The sequence below is a fragment of the Struthio camelus genome, chromosome 17, assembly GCF_040807025.1.
Source record: "Struthio camelus isolate bStrCam1 chromosome 17, bStrCam1.hap1, whole genome shotgun sequence".
NCBI classification, from domain to species: Eukaryota; Metazoa; Chordata; class Aves; order Struthioniformes; family Struthionidae; genus Struthio; species Struthio camelus.
Window position 1 is genome coordinate 20,632,411 of NC_090958.1, and position 23,683 is coordinate 20,656,093.

General features: G+C 42.6%; 1 protein-coding gene across 1 annotated transcript in view; it reads right to left on the reverse strand.

The window, feature by feature from the left end:
* Positions 1-18,817, reverse strand: part of PITPNB (phosphatidylinositol transfer protein beta) — a 34,670-nt gene extending 15,853 nt beyond the window's left edge. Inside the window, exons 1-7 of the mRNA XM_068911750.1 lie at positions 18,685-18,817; positions 15,936-15,966; positions 14,909-15,054; positions 12,865-12,956; positions 12,243-12,250; positions 10,951-11,025; positions 10,019-10,102 (exon numbers count right to left, since the gene is read on the reverse strand). Coding sequence (XP_068767851.1) covers positions 10,019-10,102; positions 10,951-11,025; positions 12,243-12,250; positions 12,865-12,956; positions 14,909-15,054; positions 15,936-15,966; positions 18,685-18,704 — 456 coding nt within the window. The 5' untranslated portion in view covers positions 18,705-18,817. The remainder of the gene's footprint in view (positions 1-10,018; positions 10,103-10,950; positions 11,026-12,242; positions 12,251-12,864; positions 12,957-14,908; positions 15,055-15,935; positions 15,967-18,684) is intronic.
* Between the last annotated feature and the right edge of the window lie 4,866 nt (positions 18,818-23,683).

Here is a 23,683-nt window from a genome sequence, read left to right on the forward strand (position 1 = left end):
ATCGATACTTTCACAACCATTTTGACATTTACAATGTATTTTTGCAAGCTACATGGAACTGGAAAATCCAGGAGGTCCTGTCAGATGAACCTGAATTCACTTACGGAAACTTAGCTACTATTCCCCAATCCTTTCTTATCCACATTTTTCTCATGTTGCTCTCAGTTTTGTTAATCTACCTGCCTACACTGTGCATTAAAATAGACTGAAGAAATTGTTTTTAAAGATTTTTCTCAACCCTTATGTAATTAATACAACTGGAGACTTCTTCAGAGGTCTGGCTTGATAAATATCTGTAACTTGGTATCACTCGGCTTCTAGGTAAATTCAAGGCCTAACACACTCTCCATTTATAACATTACACGTAAAGGAATACGCAGCCTGCGTTTCCTAGTAGCACAGGCATCTTTTAGAAGGGATTGATTTTTCTGAAAGTCTTTCCTTAAAGGAAACCAAATTCCCTTATGGTCAGGCAGTGTTTGGCTGAACCCCGCAAAGCTGTGCTACAACCACGGCGGGTCACTAAGCTCTAACACTTTTCGTGCAGGACAGACAGGCTGCAGCTCTAGGACTCCTTACTAACGCTACATTAGAGCATCCTCAGGAGGCGTATGACACAATTTGGACTCTTCCTTTACAAGGGTATTCTCTGCAGAGAATTCTCCACATAATTGTCAAAGAGAAGAGAGTACACCACACAACACAGCTCTCCACGGATTTAGCATGCGAAACTCCAGAGTAGGAAGAGAAGCACTTTGTTTCTCAAATTATCTGTAACTTTAACACAGACGAAAACCACAGTTTATTAGTCGATGCTATACTTCAGGAAGGGAGGTACAGAGAATTATTTTGAACAACTTCCTGATCCATGAAACAACCTGGACAGCGGTAAGACTTCGAAGCACCAAGTGCATACAAAGATCGAAAGCAGAATGTCTGTCCTTTGGGGGGGGGGGGGGGGGGAAGGGGGGAGGAGAGAGATAATACAATATTACAGAGACAGTGAATATTTCTTAAGCATAACAAATTATTATAGCTTGATAAATCTGAATGGTAAAAAGCTATTTGTTAAAAACAGCCATTGAACGAGATTTTTTTTTCCATAACATTAACCTTAATAATTTCATAAAATAATCTAGTCTTATCACTAAATATCTTTATAATGAAATGCACACTTGGCTGGGTGCTGTTATACAGCACTAGCTACTAAATAAATGATAAAATGCCTCAAGCGTAACTGATAGTCTTAGGTTAGAGTGAAGACTTGTTCTTTTAAGATATTTTATTTAGCATCAAGAACTGTGATCCATATTGCTATAGAGATGTCAGTGAACTCAGCTGTAATTTCAGCAGGTTAGTATATGCTAACATACTCTTTTAAAACCTTAAAATCAGTAGCTGCATCTGTGTCAGGAAGTGCTCTAGGTCAACCTACCATATTGCCTTCAGCACAGTTCCTGGGTGGGGGGTAGGGCTACAGTTATTCACTCCCTCATGAACAATACATTGTTTTTCAAAGAACTGAAGTACACCTAACAAAGGTCTCCCTGGTAGAACAATTAAAAGTTTTCACAAAGAAACGCACCTGCTGCAAAATGATAAACTGCTGCCCTTCAGGATTAAACAAACACGGTGATAAGTAAACCGTGTGGAATCACAGCGCCCAGGACTACGAGCTGCAGATCTTAAAAAAAAGGACAAGTGCACAGGCTCCTGGTCATGATTGTGGTTCCAATTAGACAACACTGAACGTAACTGTTGCCCAAAGGGGTTATTCGTCCCTATACCCCTTCCGCTTGGGAAGCGGAGGGAGGTTCACCTTGCTTAGCATCCAGGGTCGATCACCACTGAAAAAGCACATTGCTCTGGTCCAATCTGAAAGCGTCAAGGCCAGTAAGAAAAATCCACAGCAGACTGGATGAATCGCTAAGATTATTAAGTGCATATATGTTGATGAGGTGACATCACTTATAACTGGACTGTAACCTTTGTATGAGCTTATAATACCTAGGACAAAATTAATCACTTCAAAAGCCAGAACCCCTTCCCTCTAAACACTCAGTCACAGTAAGTGGCATCACTCCTTTCCTTACAGTCCTGTCGCACCCTGGAGCTGGAGCGGACAGGAAGAACCAGCTGACTCCAAGAAGTCTACCCAGCAAGATGCCCACAGTTAAACATGCACCAAGGATGAAACACCTCAACTCCCTAGTGGGCACACGCTACAAGTTGCCACAAGGCACTGTCAAAAGTTTGCAATAAAATGGTTTCAAACATGGCTATAAATATTGAAGTTTAACTCATCTACCTTCCTTTGCAAGCATTACAGTGCAAAATCTATGTAAAACATTAATAAAAAAAACTTAAGTAGTTTAGCATGTTTGTTAAAGGAAGCTAAACAAATTTTGGAAAACAAGGCTTTCACTCCAACAGAAAGACAGCTTCTACGTTCAGTATAATGCATGCAGCAGAAGTATAAATGGTCTTGCCAAATCATTAAAGTGATTTATACTTGACAATTTCTACATTTGCATTGCAATCTCCATCCTGAAAGGATTAGAAAACAAAACAAGAATACCAACAAGCATCACTACCTCCAGGTAATAGAATGATTAAAAAAAAAAAAAAAACTGTGGTACCTCATACATGTATTCATATTACAGTGTATACCATACAAGCTTATAGAAACAGTGCCAGATGCAAATTTTCAAGTACACAGTGGTCAGATAAATAAAGTAAGAACTTGACTAACATATGCAGTCTTTGCTTTGGCGTTCTGGCATTCAAATTCACATACACCTCTGATATCGTTATTTTATCCTGTGGGATTATTTGACTAAATACCATAGGAGCACACCAGTCCACAAGACCTGACATTATCTGCCATTCTACCTCACACTACCCAGGAACATAGGTAAAAAGCAACTGTGCTTTTGCCAGCTGGGCTTGCCTGAAGGAAGCACTGGAAATACATATTATCTACAAGTAAAATGTTGTAGTGAAAACAAAAATTCAAAGAAAATATATATGAGTTGTAATAAAATTTTCTATGCTAGAGACCATATACAGAAGCTTTGAACAAAGATTTCAAAACTCACTTAAACCAAGTCTTGTCAAGGACAGAAGGAGGCGAAAAAAAAAAGTGTGGATTAAAGTCTAGATGGACAAGAGACTATTGTAGGCATTCTTCTCAATACATAAACCCCACTAGCATGCAAGGAAGGAGACTGGACTGAAGCCAGAGCACAAATAAACAACAGTTCTTTGCAGAGTTTAAGGAAAATATCTATGCAGCAAGAGCATAACTCCTGACAGCAACAAGTCCTTCTTAGGAAGAAAAGCAGTCAACTGTTGGAACAAATAGCACAGCTAAAAAATCCTGAAGTCCTCTTCAAAGCTAGACAGGCAAAACTTTATTTTGCAGAAAGCTAACAGTATGGAGGAGTTAAAAAAAACACTTCAAAGAGATACAACAGATACTGTTTCATAGGCGCTTTCTGCCCAAAATTTCAGTATCCTATGCATGAATGCAACAGACCTATGTAGTTAGCTTTTCAGCAAGCTATAATACAGAATTATTTAGGGACACTGAACCTTGTAAGATAAACCAATAATCATAACAAACCCTGAATCCAGGTGGGTTTTTTTAAAATAGTTTTTTGCTGCATGAGAAAGCTATTGCAGCCCTCCAACGCAGGCTAAAAGTTATGCCAAGACACATCAAGATAGCAGGAATAACAACATTACAGAGGTGATACCACCTCTTCTCATCAATGAGACCTGCTAAAAGTAGTTAACAGTCTTGCTGAAAGCTCATTGTTCTTTCTCCCAGGTACTATAAAACTTGAAAGCATATATTCAAGATAGAATGATTTCAAGAAAACTTTTAACCAACACAAAAACTGATACAAGTCTGGTGTCTTATCTGCAGGGTCATGACAAAAACTTCCTGAACCCAGAGTGGTACAGGGCTGACTGTGCAGACAGACACAATTTCTGGCTTCCCAATTCAATATTGCATTAGATCTTATAATGGGAGAATGCATATATCAGTGTTGTTTAGCAGACACTACATATAGTGTTGATTGTGGAAAAAAAAACCCACATACCAGTACTTTTTACTTATATGACCCATAGCTCTGTAAATACATATCGCTCACAGCATGATAAAAGTTCAAAACCAGGCTGATCAAAGCATGTCACATTCTCAGCTCAGTGCAGGATCCCCGAGTCTCATAACTGAAACAGTCACCAGCACTACTTTCCACTTCCTGATATGCAAGAAAAGCATTCACATATTTTGGCAGATTTAGCTACATGGCATCTTCCTCTTAATAGTGAAGATCTTATGGTCAATTCCTGAAGAGCCTCATAACTACAGAACAGATACCAGGTGAACTATCATCTGATTGCACCTTTGAAAGATTGCTCATGTTCAAATGAAAAATAAAATCAGCCTTTTTAAATCAGCATAGAAGTTCAACTGCAGCATTGTGCTTTGTACCAGAAGTTAAAAAGTCTCCATGGAAGAGACTTTTTTAAAAGGTAGTCTGGAAGAAAAGTTTTAAGGACCCAGGGCAGCATGAAAAAAGCCTTACATAGGGGAAAGAAAAAAAAAGGGGGGGGGGGGGAAGGAAAACGTAGAAATAAGCTCAATTAATACATACATAGGTTGTTCAATAGGATGTAAAGTTTAAGATGTGTACTTAAAACTGCAAGTCATGGGGCACTACAGAAGGCATTAAGCAAAATTCAAAGTGTACGCAAGTTATTCTCTTTTCCAAACCAGTATAGAACATCCCCAATATGAAGAAATCCTGATTCTGTTAGCAGGCTGAAGTTTGGGAGGAAGTAAAAGGGCTATCTAATGATCACCTCAGCAAGCATTTAATCCTGTGCATCTTTATTCCAAGGTAGTACTGCTGAAGGTTGAACAATTCATCTGTTCAAATTTAATGATTCAGACAAGCCTTTTTGGATAATACAAACATCCATCATGGCAAAGCAAAAGAATCACTTTCGGTCAAAAAGCCAGGTCTGTAGCAGTCAGCCCCCCCCCAATATCTCTGGATACTGGCACTTGAGAGGACACTGGTGACCAGGGACACATCCATCCAGTGACTTTCAGGAGGTGCTCTGAACATAAGACAACACTGTCATTTAGACGCATAGATTCTGATCACTAATGTATTTTCGGACAAGTCAAGAACATTACAGAATCCACAATCCCATGGATCACACAAGTTTAAGAAGTCACTAGGCTTTCCTCAGCAGCAGCTAAATAAACAGAATAACTATTTCAGACCCATAAACACTTAGCAGTCTTCAATACACAGTAATTTGTAGTCTAGACTGTAAACACTTAAGGCAGTTTGATAGTGGAGCTTAACAAGACTTGAAAAACAGCTTGAGAAAGATACAATCACATGATCCAAAGTTATCTAGTTACCATCCATCACAGCGAAGCATCAATAATGGTCCATGCACCCACATATCTGCCTCACCTGGACACCAAAATGAAACAGCTCCACAGAACTGAAGTCTGATAAAAATTCAGTTTAAGGCAATAGGGCTTCCTCTCTCTCTCCTTCAAACTGAAATGTTCTTGATTTTTTTTTTTTTTTTTTAGAGAGACTAAGAGGATCCCTAACGTGATCCTTTTGCTAATATAGTGTCTACTTCTTGACCTAGACAGAACGTTCCAAGACTGTTACCAGTAAAATGCATGATGATACTAAGCTTCTGGGCTAGTAAAATGGACTTTAGATGCCTATCACATCATAAATTGAGTCCTAATATGGTCTCAAATGAGACATCTAATCTCCTCATTGCATGGAAATAGCTACAAACCTGAATTCAATTTCTTTGTTTTCATTATGCTTATTTTCTTTCAAATTGCTTCCAAAAACGTAGCCTCTTGTGATATTAATTGAGTGTTCACTTCTGCTTACTCTTTAAGAATTCTTCCTCTCCTGGGAACTGATTGTTATATACAAATCACATAAAGCTACTTAGATTGTATGCTGGAGATGATTAAGAGGTGCCAGGGTTAAATTTATACCTAAAGTCACAGATGTTGTCCAAATTATTTCTATTTATTTTTAAATGAGCACGCGTTAGCATATGCATGCCGTTAGTATCTTCAAGAAATTTACTATTTTTTTTTAATTTATGCTGATTATAGTTCTGAAGCTAAAGCAACTGCCACACTACAATGGCTTGGCCAAGGTTCATTCACTGAGCACAAAGATAAATCTTGAACATACGAAAATTTTTATCAAAAGTGCTGGATCTTTTAAATATAGTTCCATTCTTTCAGTAATACTGTTATCCAGGTTGGTGCATTCGGGTTACTTTTCCAGGTAAAGTGATGACTGAGGGAATGAACGTATAAATAAAATTTTCCTTTGACAGCACTGAGGATTCCTTTTCCCAGTGCACTTAAAAATTAGCATACCAACCCCCCTAGCCACTTACAATGATAACTGCCAAACAAAACACATTATAACATTAAAAGAAATTGGACAAATAATGTAAGTGATTTCAGAGACTACCCAACAGAGTGAACTAGCAACCATTCTAATATCAGTGAACAAAGAGGAAGAAATTGTAGGGAAAAATCTCTGGGCAAACAGAATATATCGAACACAGCTAATGCTTTCATAGGGGAAATCTTCTTTCCAAAAACTGTAAGGCATAAAGCAAGCATGTGGAACAAGGTAATTCTATTACTCTGATGTATCTGAACTTCCAAAAACAAAAACTAACAAAGCCCATTACCTAAATGTCATAAAGAAGCTAAGCTATCTTAGTATAAATTGAAAGTCTCTCTCATTGACCAATAACCAAAATAAAAGCTAGGAACTGCAAATTTTCATAATGGAAAAGATTACAAGCGTTGGTCCCAAAAAATTTCTGTTGTCCAACAAATTCTTAACCGTCTAGGAAAGGGGGCAAAAAAGTAGAGTGAAAAGGATGTCAGTCTGCAATAGCTCAGTTACCTGTGTTTGCATAAAAGTTTGAGTACAAAGTCACTCTGTTTAATAAAGAGCCAAAAAGACCTTGCAAAACTTAATGTCTGGGAGGTAAAACAGCTAAAAATATTCAAATTATATGGTGAAAATTAGCTCTAACTACTTCTATACAATGATGGACTCTATTGTGACTTTGAAAACACTTGCTCAATGCTCAGCTATAGCTAAAAAGGTAAATAGTGTTAAAGAGTTACCATAAAAGAAGGAGAACACAGAAACATCAGCAGTGACAGCAGACACTGGTTTAAACCATTCTGACCGATACAGAGTATCAGAAATATGAGCGTAAACATTATACAAAAGATTAAAAAAAAAAAAAAAAGATAATGTACTGAAAATAGTACCAAGGACTTCCATACATATGAAATGACTTACATGTGAAGAAGGACTGAAATATAAGGCCTCTCAGCTTGGAAAGATAAAGAGGAGGTAGGGGAAGAAAAAGGAAAGGCGATCAAAATCTGTAAGATAAATCACGCAGAAAGTATAAATAGGGTCTTTTTTCCTCATAAAACTAATTAAATTATCAGGCAGGCAAAAAGGAAATGCTTTTCATCCTTACCACCTAACACACTAGGGAATTCATGATGCAGGAAAGATCAAAAGTATGAATGGGTTCAAAAATGGATGAGATGTGCTCAGGGGTGTATAAGCAGCTAAAGAATACAACAGGCCAGATGCAACCACTGGCTCCGGAAGTCCTTTAAAGACAGATGGATCTTTCCATGGACATGCATCTCCCAGCTTCTAGCATTCTATACTTCCCAAGTTTCTCATCCTTCCCTTTCCTCAAATATCTGCTACTGGCCACCAACAGGATATTGGGCTACATGGATCTTTGTTCTGAGCCAAAAACGGAAATTCTTCTAGCACACCACTATCTGTCAGTCTTCAGTACAAAACAAACTGGCAATACCATAGGCAGGTCATGTAATCTAATAGTGCAAGAGGACATACAACATAAGCTGTGCTGTTCACTAAGAGTACTTCAAACAGAATAAATACTTAAGTTAACAAACATTAATAGTAAGCACAACCCTTTGTTTGTTGACACATACTGTGATCAAGCAAGCATTCTGACAGACGACAGCATCGTAGTTGTCTGCCACAATTCCAGGCACGGAACAAGGAATGCACAACATACATTTACCTGCCAGTTCATCTCTAAGGTCATATGGAATGTCAGAAAGAACAAGGGGCAGCAAAACAATTCCTCGCTGCATTAAAATAGGCAAGACACATTTAATTTGATGTACACGAAGGTTCTCCAAACAACGAATTTTCACACACGTAAATCCACAGATCATCTCTTAAACATCAGTTAAGTTTATAACCTGCAGTACTGCTTATGTTGGTAATACAAAGGGAAATTTATGAGGCAGAACCCTTTCCCTTCTTCCTCTACTTTTCTGCAAAGGAGCCCTCTCCCCACAGTGTTTGACGTGCAAGTACTTATTTTCAGAAAATAACAGTTACATAGTATGGAGAATGGCTACTTGTATGAAAATAAGACAATCAAAGTCATTGTATAAACACAAATTGATAAATGTAGGTATCAGGACACACCATTTTCTACTCGCCACAAATAAATGATTACACATAATAGTCCAGCTGTTACAATTAAAACAAATCGGGCAACAAATAAAGTGGATAAAGCTGTGTAGAAAGCAGCAGCAGAAATACCAAACGAGAGAGACAGACAGGCACATAAGAGCAGCGAAGGTGTCCTCTAAGGTTGTGTAAACCACCATCTACAATCAATATATCCTGCCTTCTTAATCAGATAAGTCATACACACCGTGAGCTGGTTAACAACAAATTGATAATAGACGGGAACAGTGCGGGCCTTACTATAATTATAAAATGTTGTCCTGTCAGCAAAAATCTCAAAGTGGCAAAAAAAAGTTGAATTAGGAATCCCTTTGTATATTTATAGCAGTAGAATTTGACGCAGATTCAATGCACCACTGTTTTTCCGTGCAAGATGCAATTGAAAAGGCAGTAAGTTGCAAGTGTGTATGCCCATGACTAAATACAGCTTTTCAGAAGGACTCTTCTCATGTATATTGCCACATTCTCTTTATCCAGCTGCCTAATTCCATCACATGTATAAGCAAGATAACATGGGACTGCCAAGCACTCGTGGTTAAAGCTGTGCCTTATGAGTTTATATCTATACTCTACGTACAACCTCACCGAGTAACCATGTACTTTTACTGATAAAACCTCTCCTTAATTTTTTGCTTCTTATATGAAGATAGCAAACTTAACAGTTCTCAGGGAACGGACCACAGGCTCCTTTGGACAGATTTCTGGGTGTATTCAGGATGCTTCTGTTTGCTAAAACAATCACTAAAGAGAAAACCGAAGTAGTAATCCCACACTTTCTAAAGCAACAACAGGTTTGTCTACAGCTTCCAGAAGAATTGAACAATTCATCTATTGAGAACTATTCTCCTGAACAAAATTTTAAAAGAAAAAAACCACTTTTCCTAGACTACAAAAGCAAAATCTGATGGTTCCTCTTGGGACTGCCCTAACTCTAGAGTGAAGGATGGGTAAAGGGACAGAACCATTTAAATAATTTGTTACCAAGAAGTAGCAGCAGGGGCACAGGAGTAGGCTGGTGGAGAAACTGTGCTCTATCATGCAGGACCAGCTGGAATAGATTCTTGCTCTTGGTCTCACTCACCAAGATGACCACACAAATGCTTGCTTGATCAATTCAATTACTTCATCTATGATTAAGGCAAAAGCTGCACTTGTGCCAAGTCTGTCACCCTTGAAGTCAAACTCAGTAGATTAAAGTTACAAAGGCATTTACTAAGTAAGGAATTTTGAAAGAATGCTTCTATTCAAAACAATTTTCATTTATCCGTTGGATAAAATCCATTGCATTTTTAGTTTATTCACAATCAACAAAAAGCCTCAACAGAGTTAGCTGCATGTTAAAACTATATCCCAATAGCAGAGCATTTACTTACTCCTGGTTCTACTTGAGTTCTATCTGCGATGTCAATATGGACAACTTCAACGCTCTTCCAGGTGTTTGGATCCAAATTGTGTACCTGCAAAGGAGGAAGAGGAATGATCTTCACCGTGTCATCTTAACACAGTGGATGCAGTATGTATACCTGCCATGGAATTTTTTCTGGACTTCATAACAACAGACTGCGGTCTCAAAGCCTTTCTCCTTCCATCCTCCTAAAAAGGAACATACTCTGGAGTTGCAGTTTAATTTACTCACTAACCAATTTTAAACTAGCACAGATTCATTAAGTCTTCAACTCTTCTGCATTCCAGCAACTTGGGTTTAAGGTTAAGCTATATTCTTCTGTCACATTCATTACAGCTAGTGTGATCAAACACTAATTAGAAATATTACCCATCCAGTAACCAGACAAGCTTTTTGATTTAGAAATAAGCCAGCACAAATTCCAAAGTGCAAATACAGCAGGTTTTTCAATGACCTGAATAAATCTAGCAAGTTCCTTGAATCATAGGCCTGTCACATTTTGAAGTTGGCTAGATAGAGAACTGCTTTGAAATGCAGCCTTTAATATGCCCCAGGTGAAAGGTATGTGGTATGAAGGTACACAAAGATCCAAGATGTAATCAACTTCACCAAAAGAGTCTCCTGAAGAAAGGAAGGAGACCTGTATACTGAATAGACCCACTCTAGGGACAAAAATTAGTGCATCATCAGCCTGGAAAATTCTCTTGTTCGCACATCTCTTTAGGAGAAATAGCTTGATCACTTTAGAAGGATTTGAATAATGCTTTATTTAAGTTTATCACTGTGTAGGGCTTTGACTTCATACAATAATCATCAGCCATTACCAGATATAGAATGCTTTATTTGGATGACTATGGGTTGACAATACTACTAATGCTAGGTATCCAAACCCCAACTCACGTTTTCTGATGTCCCCAAATCTGGTTTATGCCAGGTCTCAATTTTTATGAAGAAATCATCTTTCATGTATTCATTCTGTAAGAATCAAAATCAAACAATAGGAGTCTGATTACTCCTTCTCTGCTTAACTTTTAGATAAATGGTATTTATATATAACAAAGTAACTAGCAAGCCCTAACGAGCAACACGTTCCATTTAGATGCTAAAAAGAAACAGCCCCTTTCCTTCACATAGAGCACAGGCACAATGAGATAACCTGTAACCAATTTAAAACCATAGCCGTATTCAGGAAACCCAACTCTAACATGCATACATACAAATAGAAGTAAGAATACTTTCTCATTTGGCATCCCTCTTCCTCAACCCTGACATTCTTTATCTCTGTCTTCAAGTTTTCAAGTTATTAGTAATACAGTAAAGACAAAACACCTAAAGATACATTTGCATGAAATTTTTAATAATTGAGGCTATATCTTGAGGCAGACATGGCAGCTAACAAATATTACATGTTACTGTATAGCACAACTAGGACCATAAAGGTCCGATTACCTCTGAACTGTATGTCTAGAAAGTAACACAGAACACTTCTAGCTTCAGAAGTAAGAAAGCATACACCAGCGTGCAAGCGTATCACGAGCAGTCAGGCTAAACACAGATCACCAACTGATTTGTAGCTCCTTATGCTGCGTTCACTTGGTGGCTCTCTAAATTAGGTAAATCATGTTCGAAAGTGAGCAGATAAAGCAGTTTAACATTAAACTCACAAGCATCCTTAAACCGATTAAAGTCTTCATGACCTCTTTACCAGGTGTCTTCAAAAAAAAAAAATCCCCCAAAAACCTAACTATGACAATCCATCTAGACTCTGGACTAACCCATTTTAAATTCCGGTAGGATTTCACTTTATAGAAGTAGGACTTTAGACACATAAGAGATAATTTTTATTTCATTGCTCTTCCCATATTCAAGAATGTCAAAACCTCTGATATGGATTGTTTTTGTATTATGTTACGCCAGAACAGACATTCTGCAGCTGTACCGGTAAGTAAAAACACAAAAGAAGATGTAGCAAATGAAAGCATTTTTCTGACAAATTACAGTTGTTTCTAAATATAGTCAAGTAGCAGACAAACATAGTAACAGGGAGCTCCATGCCAGAAATTCTGGCGAGGCATATGTAAAAGCTTGGAGCTAGCTTGCTAGAGTCAGAGAGTCAATTGTAACAGTAATAACAGATTCAAAAAATATTTCAAAAAACCCGACACACGACTGATAGTAATTCAAATACTCACTGTCACAACTGGTCAATGGAATCACATGCAACGAAATTGAAAAGGAAACAAAATTTTGTTAGATACAATAGTTTCTGAAAAGTCTCTTATATAAAGATTGCTTCAAAGGACAAGAAATATTGAAAAGTAGTCTAACAGCATTCGTGTGCATCAAGTCAGCAGAATTCAGCAGAATACAATTTGCTAGCCTTAATTTTCGAAGTTCATTATGCACTACTTCAAACCATTCATGAAAGATAAACTAAAGCAGTAGATCCTATTCTTAGAACATATGCAACTAAATGTATTAAAATAAAGCATTCACAATATTCTAACACACTATGAGGAGTTAAATTCCTTCCTTCCAAACAGGCCCTGTTCTGTATTTGGAGAAAGACAGTCGATTCTTCAGTCTTGTGCTAGTGATACTGCATGCTAAGACTACGTAGGAACCAGTAAACTGGTTCACTGAGGCTGCTCTTCTGAAGCAGATGTCCTTTTCGGAATAGGAGAGCTCACAAAAGCAACATTAAAACTTGAAAAATATTTACCGCTTGATGGCACACGCTTTCATCCTACACCATCTGAGATCATCTCTTAATAGAACAATAAAAATATAATATTTGATGTAGGACACGCTTACTTGTTCTACAATATGGATATGCATTCCAAGCCTTCTCATGGAACACCAGGGAGCCTTCTGGAGCAATCATCCTTACAAACCCAGGAACTTTACTGTGAAAAACAAATACCACTCACTTTTTAAATTTTTGCCAATAGAAGATCCTCTTTGATTTATTTCATTCTGATAAGAAAGGCACATTTTACTCAGGTTTTTTTAAAACTATTACGATGCACAAGTAAACTGCAGTTAAATATGCAGGAACTCCAACAACGTTACTGTTCCCAAAGTAATTAAGAGAAAATTAGGGAAGGTAATCACAAAGTAATTAAGAGCAAGTTAGAAATAATTTTGGAAGCATTACGATCACCATGGAAGCTGTGCTATCTACACTTCCTTTTCTCAAGGACAGTGAAAAGAACTGTTGAGAGACAGCACGCCCGAGAGCGCTCATGTCCAAACCCTGTAGCAAAACTCCAGCAAGCCAGCAATGGAGCAAGCCTGTAACTCAGCTGGCCTGGAGCCTGGATGGAAAGCCATTCAACCGCTTCAGCCATGCCTTCAGAGGAAAACTTCAGCTTACCAGCAGCAGCAGACGTACTGATAATAATCTCTGATAATAATTGTCCTCTCAAGACCAGTAGCCTGACCATGACAGTTGTCAAAAATTGGATGCTCAAGGAAGAAGTGCCAAGATCTCATCCAAGAGAAATTTGGCATTAGCTAGGTGAATATTTGAGGCTGACACCCTGAAGTAGGCGAGTTTTAACAAACTTCATACATAGATGTGCATAAGGGACAGGTAGAGCTTAATCTATGTAAGCATTCTTTCCTCAATTTTTTCCCCCAAACATAGCAAATGAGTTCCTGTCCTTTCTTCTTTCACATTCAAAGGAAAAAAGCCAACTGATCATTCCTTTTCACATAACAGGAAACATGTCCCACTCACCTGGGACTTCTCTTTTTTTTAGACTAAGCAAACAGAGTTCTTTCAACTCTTCCATACAAGTCATGCTGTCCACACTTCTTTTTACCCTCTAGCTTCTTTCTAGTTTGCAAGCATCTGAAAGTCCAATGCCCAAAGCCAAACAAAAAAATTACCATCCATATCTTGTATGCAGCAATCATATACAATACAGCCCTGAAGGAAGTTTCTCTTCATGTTTATGTTCACACTACTGATACCTCTTAACCTTCAGATGCTTTTGAATGGTACTGCTGTACGGCAAATATATTTCACGTCATATTTGTGCCTTTTCTTCTTCTCTCCCCCCCAACATAGCCCACCGCAAACATATTCAATTCTCTAACTTATTTTTTTATCCTTTTTCCAGTTATGAACATTTCAAATACTAATCCTTATAACTTGACATCAGATACAAATTCAAAAAATATGCCTCCCTTTGCTGTATTGCAGCCCTCCGGAGTAGCATCAACCACGATACCCTAAAGGTTTGGATATGATTTTGGTCATCTCCCCAAATAATTCAGCTTTTATCAGCACTGCAGTACGCATAACTTCTAGAAACATCCTCTCTCTTTTTCATTCTCTCTCACTAAAAGAATTACCCTGCTGCGCTGCAAGAACTTGTGTGATGCTCTGCACGATTTAGGCAAAAAATATCCAGGCAATAAGAACTCCTTACATATCAGATTAAATAAAGACATTCTTGCTTTATAATGCAATAGCCATTCCCCTCTCAGCCACCCTTCCAGAGCAATATTACAGTCCTTTAGACTATCCTGAAAAGCATCTGTGATACTACCCTATCATTTTGGCTGCATGCTAATAATTCAAATTATTCCTACTTAGAGGGATGCCTACCTATTCACAGACCTGACATTTTACGTTACTGCATCACTCTATCCCACGTATTTAAAATCCACTGTATTTCACATTTTCCCACTCACCAAAGCATTCACACACAATTCACCAAGTTACAGAGTGGTAGAAAAAGACAAGTAATTACCTCAGAGTGGTAAAGGATGGCAGGTTCCCCCCTCCCTGTTAAATATTTCCTGGTCAAAACCAACTGAACATAATATGTATCAATGCTTTTCTCACCTCTTTAAATGATAGATTTTGTGAGTATATTGTCCCTTTTCACCATCCTTTTCGTAAGGCTCATTTTTTAAGACTTGAATTCCTTCACCACCTCCCGTTTCATTTTTACTAGCTTCTGCCACAGAATAAAGTTGCCCGACTTGATACTGAAAGGTTAAGAGAGGCAAAATTTCAATACTAAAATTAGACAAAATGTTCAATGTGTACAGAAGGTGGATGTTGCCAATGAAAATCTGGTAGTAAATCAAGATGATTAGGAAAGAAAAACAACATTCTGTAAAGAGTATTTAGTAAAACGTTGACAAAACATGGCAAAATTTATCTGTGGTTCACCAGACTCAGATCTGTACCCAGCTTGTTTCACGTTAACACAGCGCTTTGCTATAGCATACCAAATGTGTTATTCTTTGTTTCCTCATCCTGCAAGCAAAATATATATGTTGTTCTTAATTTGATAAATTACATATAAATTTCAGTTTACACTTAAGATTTTGAAATGATTAGTTTTACTGCCAGCATTGAGCCTCCCAAACTTTTACTTTCAGCCAACTAGATGCCAACCCCACAGGACCAATAAAATGCAAACTGCAGAAGAAAGGTGGTGTAACGTTTTCCCTCAGAAATACATTTGGACATCTGAGAGTGAGTTTCAGTTAAATGAATTTCTGAATCATTTAAATTGTTGGTTTCAGATCTTGGAAGATGGTCCCTACCATCTTGGAGTCGCTCAACGCCTTGATCAGCAGGGAAATTCTGCTGTGGTGCAGAGTTGCACAATTTTCTTTTATCGTAGGCCATGAAGCAGCTCAGAAACAACTAAAGATTCTTGGCCTGCAGGTGCTTGCCTCCTTTGAAAGTCACTGATGCGCAAGAGGTTCATTCTACTTGACTGGTGGCTCACGCATGTGGTAGATTGGTGGATGCACAGCACAGGAAACATTTGGATTCAAGCTAGTCAGATTCAAATAAGACACTAACGTCTTCCCACCCACCCCCTGAAACAAAAGCAGGTAGGATGAGGACGTACCTCTTGCACTGAGCAAGGCAAAACCACTCGGCTGAAAGAGGAAAAGAGCAAATTCAATAAAATGAAACAGAGAGTCAGGTGTCATCTGTTCTGCAGGTAACAGATACAAACCGTAATAAAGATATGCAAGAGGGAAGTGTTAAAAATCCGTTAACTCAGATTTTCTTTTTATAAATACTCTTACACAATAAAGTTGCATAGATATAATGTAACAAACCCAAGTAAAATCCCATGTCAGATGTTTTACAAAGGGGAAAAGAAAAGGGGGTTAATAATGTCAGAAGCTGCAGAAGAGCCAGAAAAATCTAGGACTTATTCCCAGCTCTGCCATAATTTGTATTGATTTGAATTTGTTTTAAACTTTGAAGCCTTCGGTTTTTTCTTCTATAACACTGAAAACAGCTCGGTCCATACAATTTAAAAGGACAAATACACAGGTCCTTGGAGCCTACAGACGAATTTTGGCAATTGCAGTTATGAATCGTTTCGAAGAGCAACCAAAGCTCATTCCACATTTAGGTGGCAGAAGCAGGTGCATTTACGCAAATAGTTTAGTTTCAATACAATAAACTGCACCGTTAACAGCAACGTCAGGAACGTAAAAGTTAATGTTTCACAGCAATAATATACCACAGAGACAATATGTTTAGTCTCACTTTACATAATAAAATAGACAAAGACAATGCAGACAAATTATTATTGTTGTAAAACTTCTCAAAAAAATTTAATACTATGGTTAACACCCAACTGTGAGCAGAGTTTCCCTTAAAATAACATTAACCCTTCTGAATTAATTTTCCTTTTCTATACAAGACTCACCTATAGATGATCACAAGTACCTAGATTAGTGTTATGAGAAACAAACTACTGTTTTTAGCTGCTGTTAACTCCTTTACCAATAAGCTGAGTGACCATTACGATTCAATACAATGGAATAGTCACAAAAATACGTATATAAACTTAGCTTGTCCCCTGATTTAAAGAGGAAAAAGTTATAGTTAACTCAACTTTTGCTACCCTCAGCACTTTTGGGAACGGTAGGTTTGATATGTTTTCATTTAGGCCTACTACAAAAAGGCCCTGCACATCAACTTTAGTCTTAATAAATTCGCCTTAAGAGTTTCCATGCAGCTTCTTTCCTTATCTCTTACTGAATAAAAATTTTGCATTTTAACCCATCTCTATGTCTCAATTAAATAATTTTACTTTAAATTGTCTGAAATCCTCAGAGAGAAGCTGAGAAAAACATCACCCTCCCAAATGTGAATCTTGGCAAATTTCAGGTCAAAAACAGAGCGTGCTTTGAAATACAGAAAGGACAAACGGTAACCAAAATAGATTCCTACAATAAGCCCTGTTACATGTCATTTTTCCTGACCAAAAGTCCCTAAGCTTTTTTTTAAAGCTGTCTAGCAAGAACAATGGAGATAGAAGACACCAGTCTTGCTAGTAGCAGTTGCTGACTCAACACCAAGAGAGGAACATTTATGACCTGCAAGGCAGTATACTAGAGCTTGGTAACTTCAACTTTAGTCAACACAAAACACAGCAACGCATAAATAGGACTATAATCAGAAAAACACAGCTAATATGTACGCGTGGAAAAAGGAGAGGAATTAAAGAGGGTGCAGCTTTGCTCGCACTTAGGAGCGATGACAGACAAATAACGCAGTAATTCAAAAGAGCACAATAGGTAAGAAAGCTGATGAGGACTTATGAGTAGAGAACACAGCCCATGGTTATCTTGTAAGAAAGGGGAAAAAACAGTCTCCTTTGCCAGGACTGGGGCAAGTTCTTGCTAAAACGGATGAACAGCAGTACGTTTGGTTCGGCGTGCCTCGCTGTCGGGGGACGGCACCCGCATGTCACTTCTGGCAACTTCCACCTCCTCTTGGAAGTTTAGGTACAAGCCCTGAAGCGCCCTCGGAAGCCTGATGCCTACCCAAGGAACGCGTTTTCTGTCCCCTGTTATCTGGTAACGATGCTCTGTCTCTACCACCACAGGGCAGCGCGGACGCTGCTAGGCTTGGAGACAGCTCACAGCCGAGCAGACAAACACAGCTGCCAGTTCGCTGGCAAAAACTGTTCGCAGCCTTCAGGGAAGGTTTTACCCCGCTGCTGGGCTTCGCTCCGGGCCCGGCGAGGCCACGGCAGGCGCCGACCCCCGGGACCCCCGGGAGCGGGCCCGGCCGGCTCCAGCGCCGCCCCAGCCGCAAGGGGCGCGCAGGGGCTCCCGGGTTCGCCGCGCTGCACCGAGGGTCGGCGGCGCGGACACCGGGTCCCGGTGAAGGGCGGCCCCGGGCAGGGGCGAGAGGAAGGAGCCGGGACAGGCCGCGATGCGGCCGCCGCGCGGCCCTTAACGCTTCGCACCGGCGGCGGGCGGCGGGAGCGGCAGGAAGCGCGGAGCGAGGCCCTGCGCCGTGGGGGGGAAGGGGAGGGGGGAGCGCCGGCACCACCGGGCCGGGCCGGGCCGCGGAGGGGAGCGGAGCGCGGCGGCGGCGGCGGGGGCCCCGCGGGCCCGGCCCGGCCCGGCCTGGCCCCACCGGCGGCGGGGCGGGGCGGGCGCGGCCGGCGCCCCGGGCCCCCGGGCGAGGGAGGGAAGGAGGGAGGGAGGGAGGCAGGCCCGGCGGGCGCGGCCCCGCGAGCTCGGCGCGCGCCCGGCGCAGAGAGGCCGCCGCGGCCCCGGCCCCGCCGCCCGCCGCCCGCCGCCCGCCGCCCGCCGCCCGCCGCCCGCCGCGGCCCCACTCACAATTCCTTGATCAGCACCATCTTCCCCGCGCAGGCCCGCACTGCGCACGCGCCACCGGCACCGGCTACCCAGCCGGCACCGCGCTCTTCCGGGACGGGAGGCCCCGCCCCTACGGGCCGGCGCGCCCAATCCCGGCGCGCTGTGAGGCCTCGCGTCACTCCCGGACGCAGCGCGCGGGGCGGCCGGCGCGCTCCCACTGCGACCAATCGGAGAGCGCGCAGCGTCTTCGCCTCATCCGCGAGGCAGCCAATCACCGCGCCCCGCCAGCCGCGGCGCCCGGGGCCGCAGCGGCCCTCCGCCAGGGGGCGCCCGGCCGAGGCGGGGGGGGGGCATGCGCCTAGCCGCCCCCGCGCATGCGCACCCCCCCCCCCCCCCGGGCCGTTCAGCTCGGGGTTGTGCGGCCCCGCCGCAGAAAACGGCCCCGGAGAGGGGGAAGCTGCGGCGGCGAGCTGCGCGTCGGCGGTCCGCCGGGTGGCTGCCGCCCCGCTCCAGGCCCGCCGCCGCCGCCAGCGCCGTCCCCGGTGCCCCGGGCACCGTCCGGCAGCCGCGGCAGCGCAGCGCTGGGTCCGCTCCCCAAGGAAAGAGGCTTTTACTGCTGCAGGGAGCCGGGATTAACCGCGACCAACGCTGCCCTCTCGTGAGAGAATTTCGTGTATGCTCTGTCACGTTCACAGACACCCGAAGTTAACCACAGCCCCGACTGGCACACGAGGAGGAGCAGGACGCCGCCCTTACGGGGCTCAGACCCGTCTGCACCCTCCAGGCCAGCAGACAAGCGATGACATCAGACCATAAACAAAACAAAAAAACAGCTGAAAGTTTCAGCCCTCCGAGGCATTAAAAGAAGGTTACAGTGGTCCCAAAAGCAGCATAGCCAGAGAAGCACCCTGAGCCTGTAAAGAGCCGAAACACTAATGCTTGGGGAGAGAAATTCCCTGCGCGCCTCCGCAGGGGCGGCCGGGCCCGCGCCGGGGGCTGTCGCGGCCCGTTCGCGGCGGGACGGGGAGACGCTCTTACCGGAGCGCCGCATCGCCCGGCTCCCCCCCTTTATCCAGCACCCCTCTGCTAACGCAACAGTCAGAACAGCAGCGCGAGAGACTGGAAAAATACTAACTTCTAGAGCCAAAACATTCACTCTTGGGTGTTTAATCCAAAAAAGGAAACACGCAGAGCTTCTGAGAGTTCAAATAAGGATTTCTCTAGTAACAAAGCTTTACGTAGGCGTCTCCTGGATATCACAGAGACAAAGCAGCATGAAATTCTGGTGCGAAAACAAGAACATGAAGGTGATGAAGACAACACAGGTGCCAGGGAGACATCAGATGAAAATAAACCAGCTGGAAATTTTTATACCTATAAATGAACAGTGAGGCTTCGACATGGTATGGGGAACAGAGGACAAAAGTTATAACTTGGCTGTTCAGAGTGAGAGCACAGAAGAGCTAAGAGAAATGGGGACTGTGTCCTGCAGAGCCCTTGCCCCAGAGTCGGGACCGAGCCCTCCTTACCGTGAGGCGCTTCAACACGGGCACAGGACGGACAGCGGGGGCCAGGCTTCCCCAGCCTGCCCGAGCGTGTTATGCTGGGCTTTCTCCCTGTTTCTGTCACAGCTAAAGTATATCCTGGGGCAAAACGATACCCTAAGAACAAAGCAATTAGGGGATAGTATTTCTGTTTCCAGGTGCTCTGGAGTTTTGACTCAGGTGCAATTAATGGGTTTATTTAAAATAACGTAGTCCAAATATATTAATTTGCTTTCTAGTTTCTGAGCATTAGCTTTCATTTTTCAGATTTTTCTTCATAGCTATGCAGACTACCTACTTCCTCTTCAGAGCAGTTTGAGATGCTCACAGAATCACCAAACAAGAAAGAGAAACATCAGACATTTCAAAATCTGCCAAAAGGGAGGGTGAAACTTTGCCATTTGGCACTGTGGAAGGCAGGTGATTACCCCCCTCCCCCCAAAAAAAAAAAAAAAGGCAACATGCTGCAGTGGAATAGTTCACAGATTTTCATGGTGAAAAACGCTGCCCTATTGCCAAGAAATGTGTTATTTTAAATGGACATTTATGTCAGCTCTCAACTGGTATGAAGCTTAAATGCACAATTTTAATTTGTGTCTGGAAGCCATATTTTTTCTTCTTGAAATAAGAAGAAACTGCTGGAGGTAGTCACTGGGGTAATCGCTGGAGGCCAAAACCGGCAAGGGCAGGTTTTTGCACCTTGTTGAAGGGTGGCCTCCCATTCGTGGATCGGCCCCAGCACACCACCCACGTTCCCACGCACCTGAATTGCATCCTCTTCCCCATAAATTACCACGGACTCTCCTTCTAGTCTCACCCCATCCATCCTTTCCACTGAGAAGCCATCTTTCCCCTTTTCTTTACTAGACGTATTTACGCACTGCCTCCACTAGAGCAAAGGAGAGCAGAGAGTCTCAGAACAGGAAAATTAAACGTTGTCAAGTGACCCTCCCACAGTATAAATGACTTTAAAGAAAATCCTCAGTAGGCCTCTGCCTATACAAATATTTTTTCATTCAAGTCTCTTGCACTGGGAAGGCGGATGCTATGGAAACTGCCACTCAGGCTTATGCCTGCACTGGCTTAATCCAGGAGATGAGGAAATCGCAAAGGGCTGTGCCAGGGCACAGTGGTGGGGCTTTAAGAGTCTGCTTCCCGAAGTCCTCAAGCATTCAGTATTTTCCTTTATTTGGCTTTTTCAAAACCCTAGCTGAGTGTAGTCTCCTGCTGCTGCTCTTTCCCCATATGGGCAACATTTGCCTTTTGTTTACTCAGCCAGCTGCAACGTGCGCTCTCTCCAAAACCCTCATTCTCTTTGTTTATATCCAAATCATACCACACACAATAGTAGCATCTGAGTAGCTGCATCCTGCTGATCCCAGACAAGCCACGTCAGCCCAGCCAAGCTTCACCGTGGTCTGCGCTCGGGGAGGGGACCCTTCCCCGGCGAGCTGTTTCTTCCAGCCTGTGTTTGCCCTCTGAAGGCAACTAACGTTTCAGAGTGGTAGCACGCTGGTGGCTCCTGGCTTTTCTGAGTCAGAGCCTGTGGCCTGGCTGAAGCCCTGTTCGGGGCGGGGATGGAGAGCTCTGGAGGTTGTTGCGTAGCCAGCGGTCTGGCAAACGAGCGCACGGGTTGTGCGCTCCTGAAGTGGACAGTGGCAGTAACGCGCAGGAGCACGCTTCACGAGCTCCGTGGTAGGACCTGCTCCAGCAGCACAGGTGGCTGCAGTCTCATGCTGGGACCTGGGCCAGCGGGCAGCTCTGCATTGCTCCGGACTTTGTGCCTGTATAGAGTCATTAGGAGACCGCTCTAATTCTGCACGCGATTTTTAAGGGATCTCAGCCAGCACTGGGTTCCCGGGAGCCACCTGTAGCTTTGTTAAGTGTCAAGCAATTCTCAGGTCGTCATTTCAGACAAACTATGCTGTGGCAGAACCAAGGGACGAGGTCACAGGAGAAAACAGAAACTGGGTTCTCAGCGCGCTGGCCCAGGTGCAAAGGGAGGGCTGCAAAACGCTGCTCAGCTCCTGATGTCCTCATACCTGGGGTTAGCTGCAAACGCTGAGGCGTCCTAAAACTCAAGGCTTTGTAAATGAAACACTCCTCATTTTTGAGATTTGAACCTTTACGCTGTAACTTTACAAGTATCTAACACATCTCCAAAACTAATCAAAGTTCACTTCCCACATTAACCATCTTTTCTTACACTCCTGTTAAAGCTGATATTGTTACTGAACAGTCTGAATCACAGCAAACTGGTTTCTCTGGGGGCTTTCTGGGCCCGCAACTTTTTCCTGATGCTCTCTGTGAGCTTTTTTGTTAGGTCTCATGACAGAAGAAAGTTGCTGAACTAAGTTGTACCTAAGGAAAATCCTAGTTTCTAAAGTTCCTTTGCCCCTCATATACTTTCTGGCTCTGGTGCTGCTCTGTGGGCTTTGCTCTTGCTCTGCCACTCCTCCGCAGAGGCAGCAGGACGGTGGCCACAAACACAGCAGTTACCTGCACACGGCAGGGGTCAGGATGCAGACACTGCCCAGGGTGCTGCCAGCACAGGTGACAGCACCATTCCTTCGGAACATGGACGTCTCCTCCTTGCCAGCAAGCTCCCTGGCCCCTATTCTTGTGTGGCAGAACAGGGGTTTAAAACAGCTGCAAACGTTTTCACATAATGAACAGCAAATGAGAATGTTTTTTAATATTTAAACACTCTCACTTTTATGCTAGAAGTTCAAGGTTGTGCATTTCAGTGCACAGATTATATTGAGGTGCGATTCAGAAACAGTGCAGGTGAGGCAAATGCACCATAACTCTGATTCTGATACTTAAAGGTAACTGGAGTTCTCCCTACCTCATCCACGAGTGCATCCGCAGCGTGGGTGTCCACCTGCTCAACTACTGGAGCTGGACTGTTTTTCCCTTTGCACCTTTCCAATATATCCACGTGCCCTGGCCACATGTAGGAGGAGCAACGCACACGTGCTGTCACCAGGTCTCCACCACAAAGCACTCAAAGTCCAAGGGCTCGCCCGGAGAAGAGAAGATGTCTGTGATGGACACCTCTTGGAGACTGCTGTCAGCCACTGGAAAACAAACTAAGGTCCCTCTCCTCTCAGAGCAGGACGTGGGAGAGACTTGCTAAGGAGAATGCAACTCCCTGATTGCTTCTGGTTTGTGCAGGTGGCAGTTAACTGCAGTTCCCTATGAACTTTCCCTATGGCTTTCTTTGAGGCCAATGAACTACCAGTCACAGTTCTTTACCAGTAAGACCTCATGCAGATGAGAAAATAATAAGAAAGGGAGGCCATGTGGCAGCCACATGGCCTCGGACAGTGCACTATCGATGAGGAAATTCTAATGCAAGAATAAGCATTAATCAAGTAGGAAAAATAATCAGAAGAGAAAAAGAGACAGAGGTCATTAAGACAGCAGCACTAGAGCTACAAGTAGCGTTTGCAAGGAAGCTGATGACACTTCAC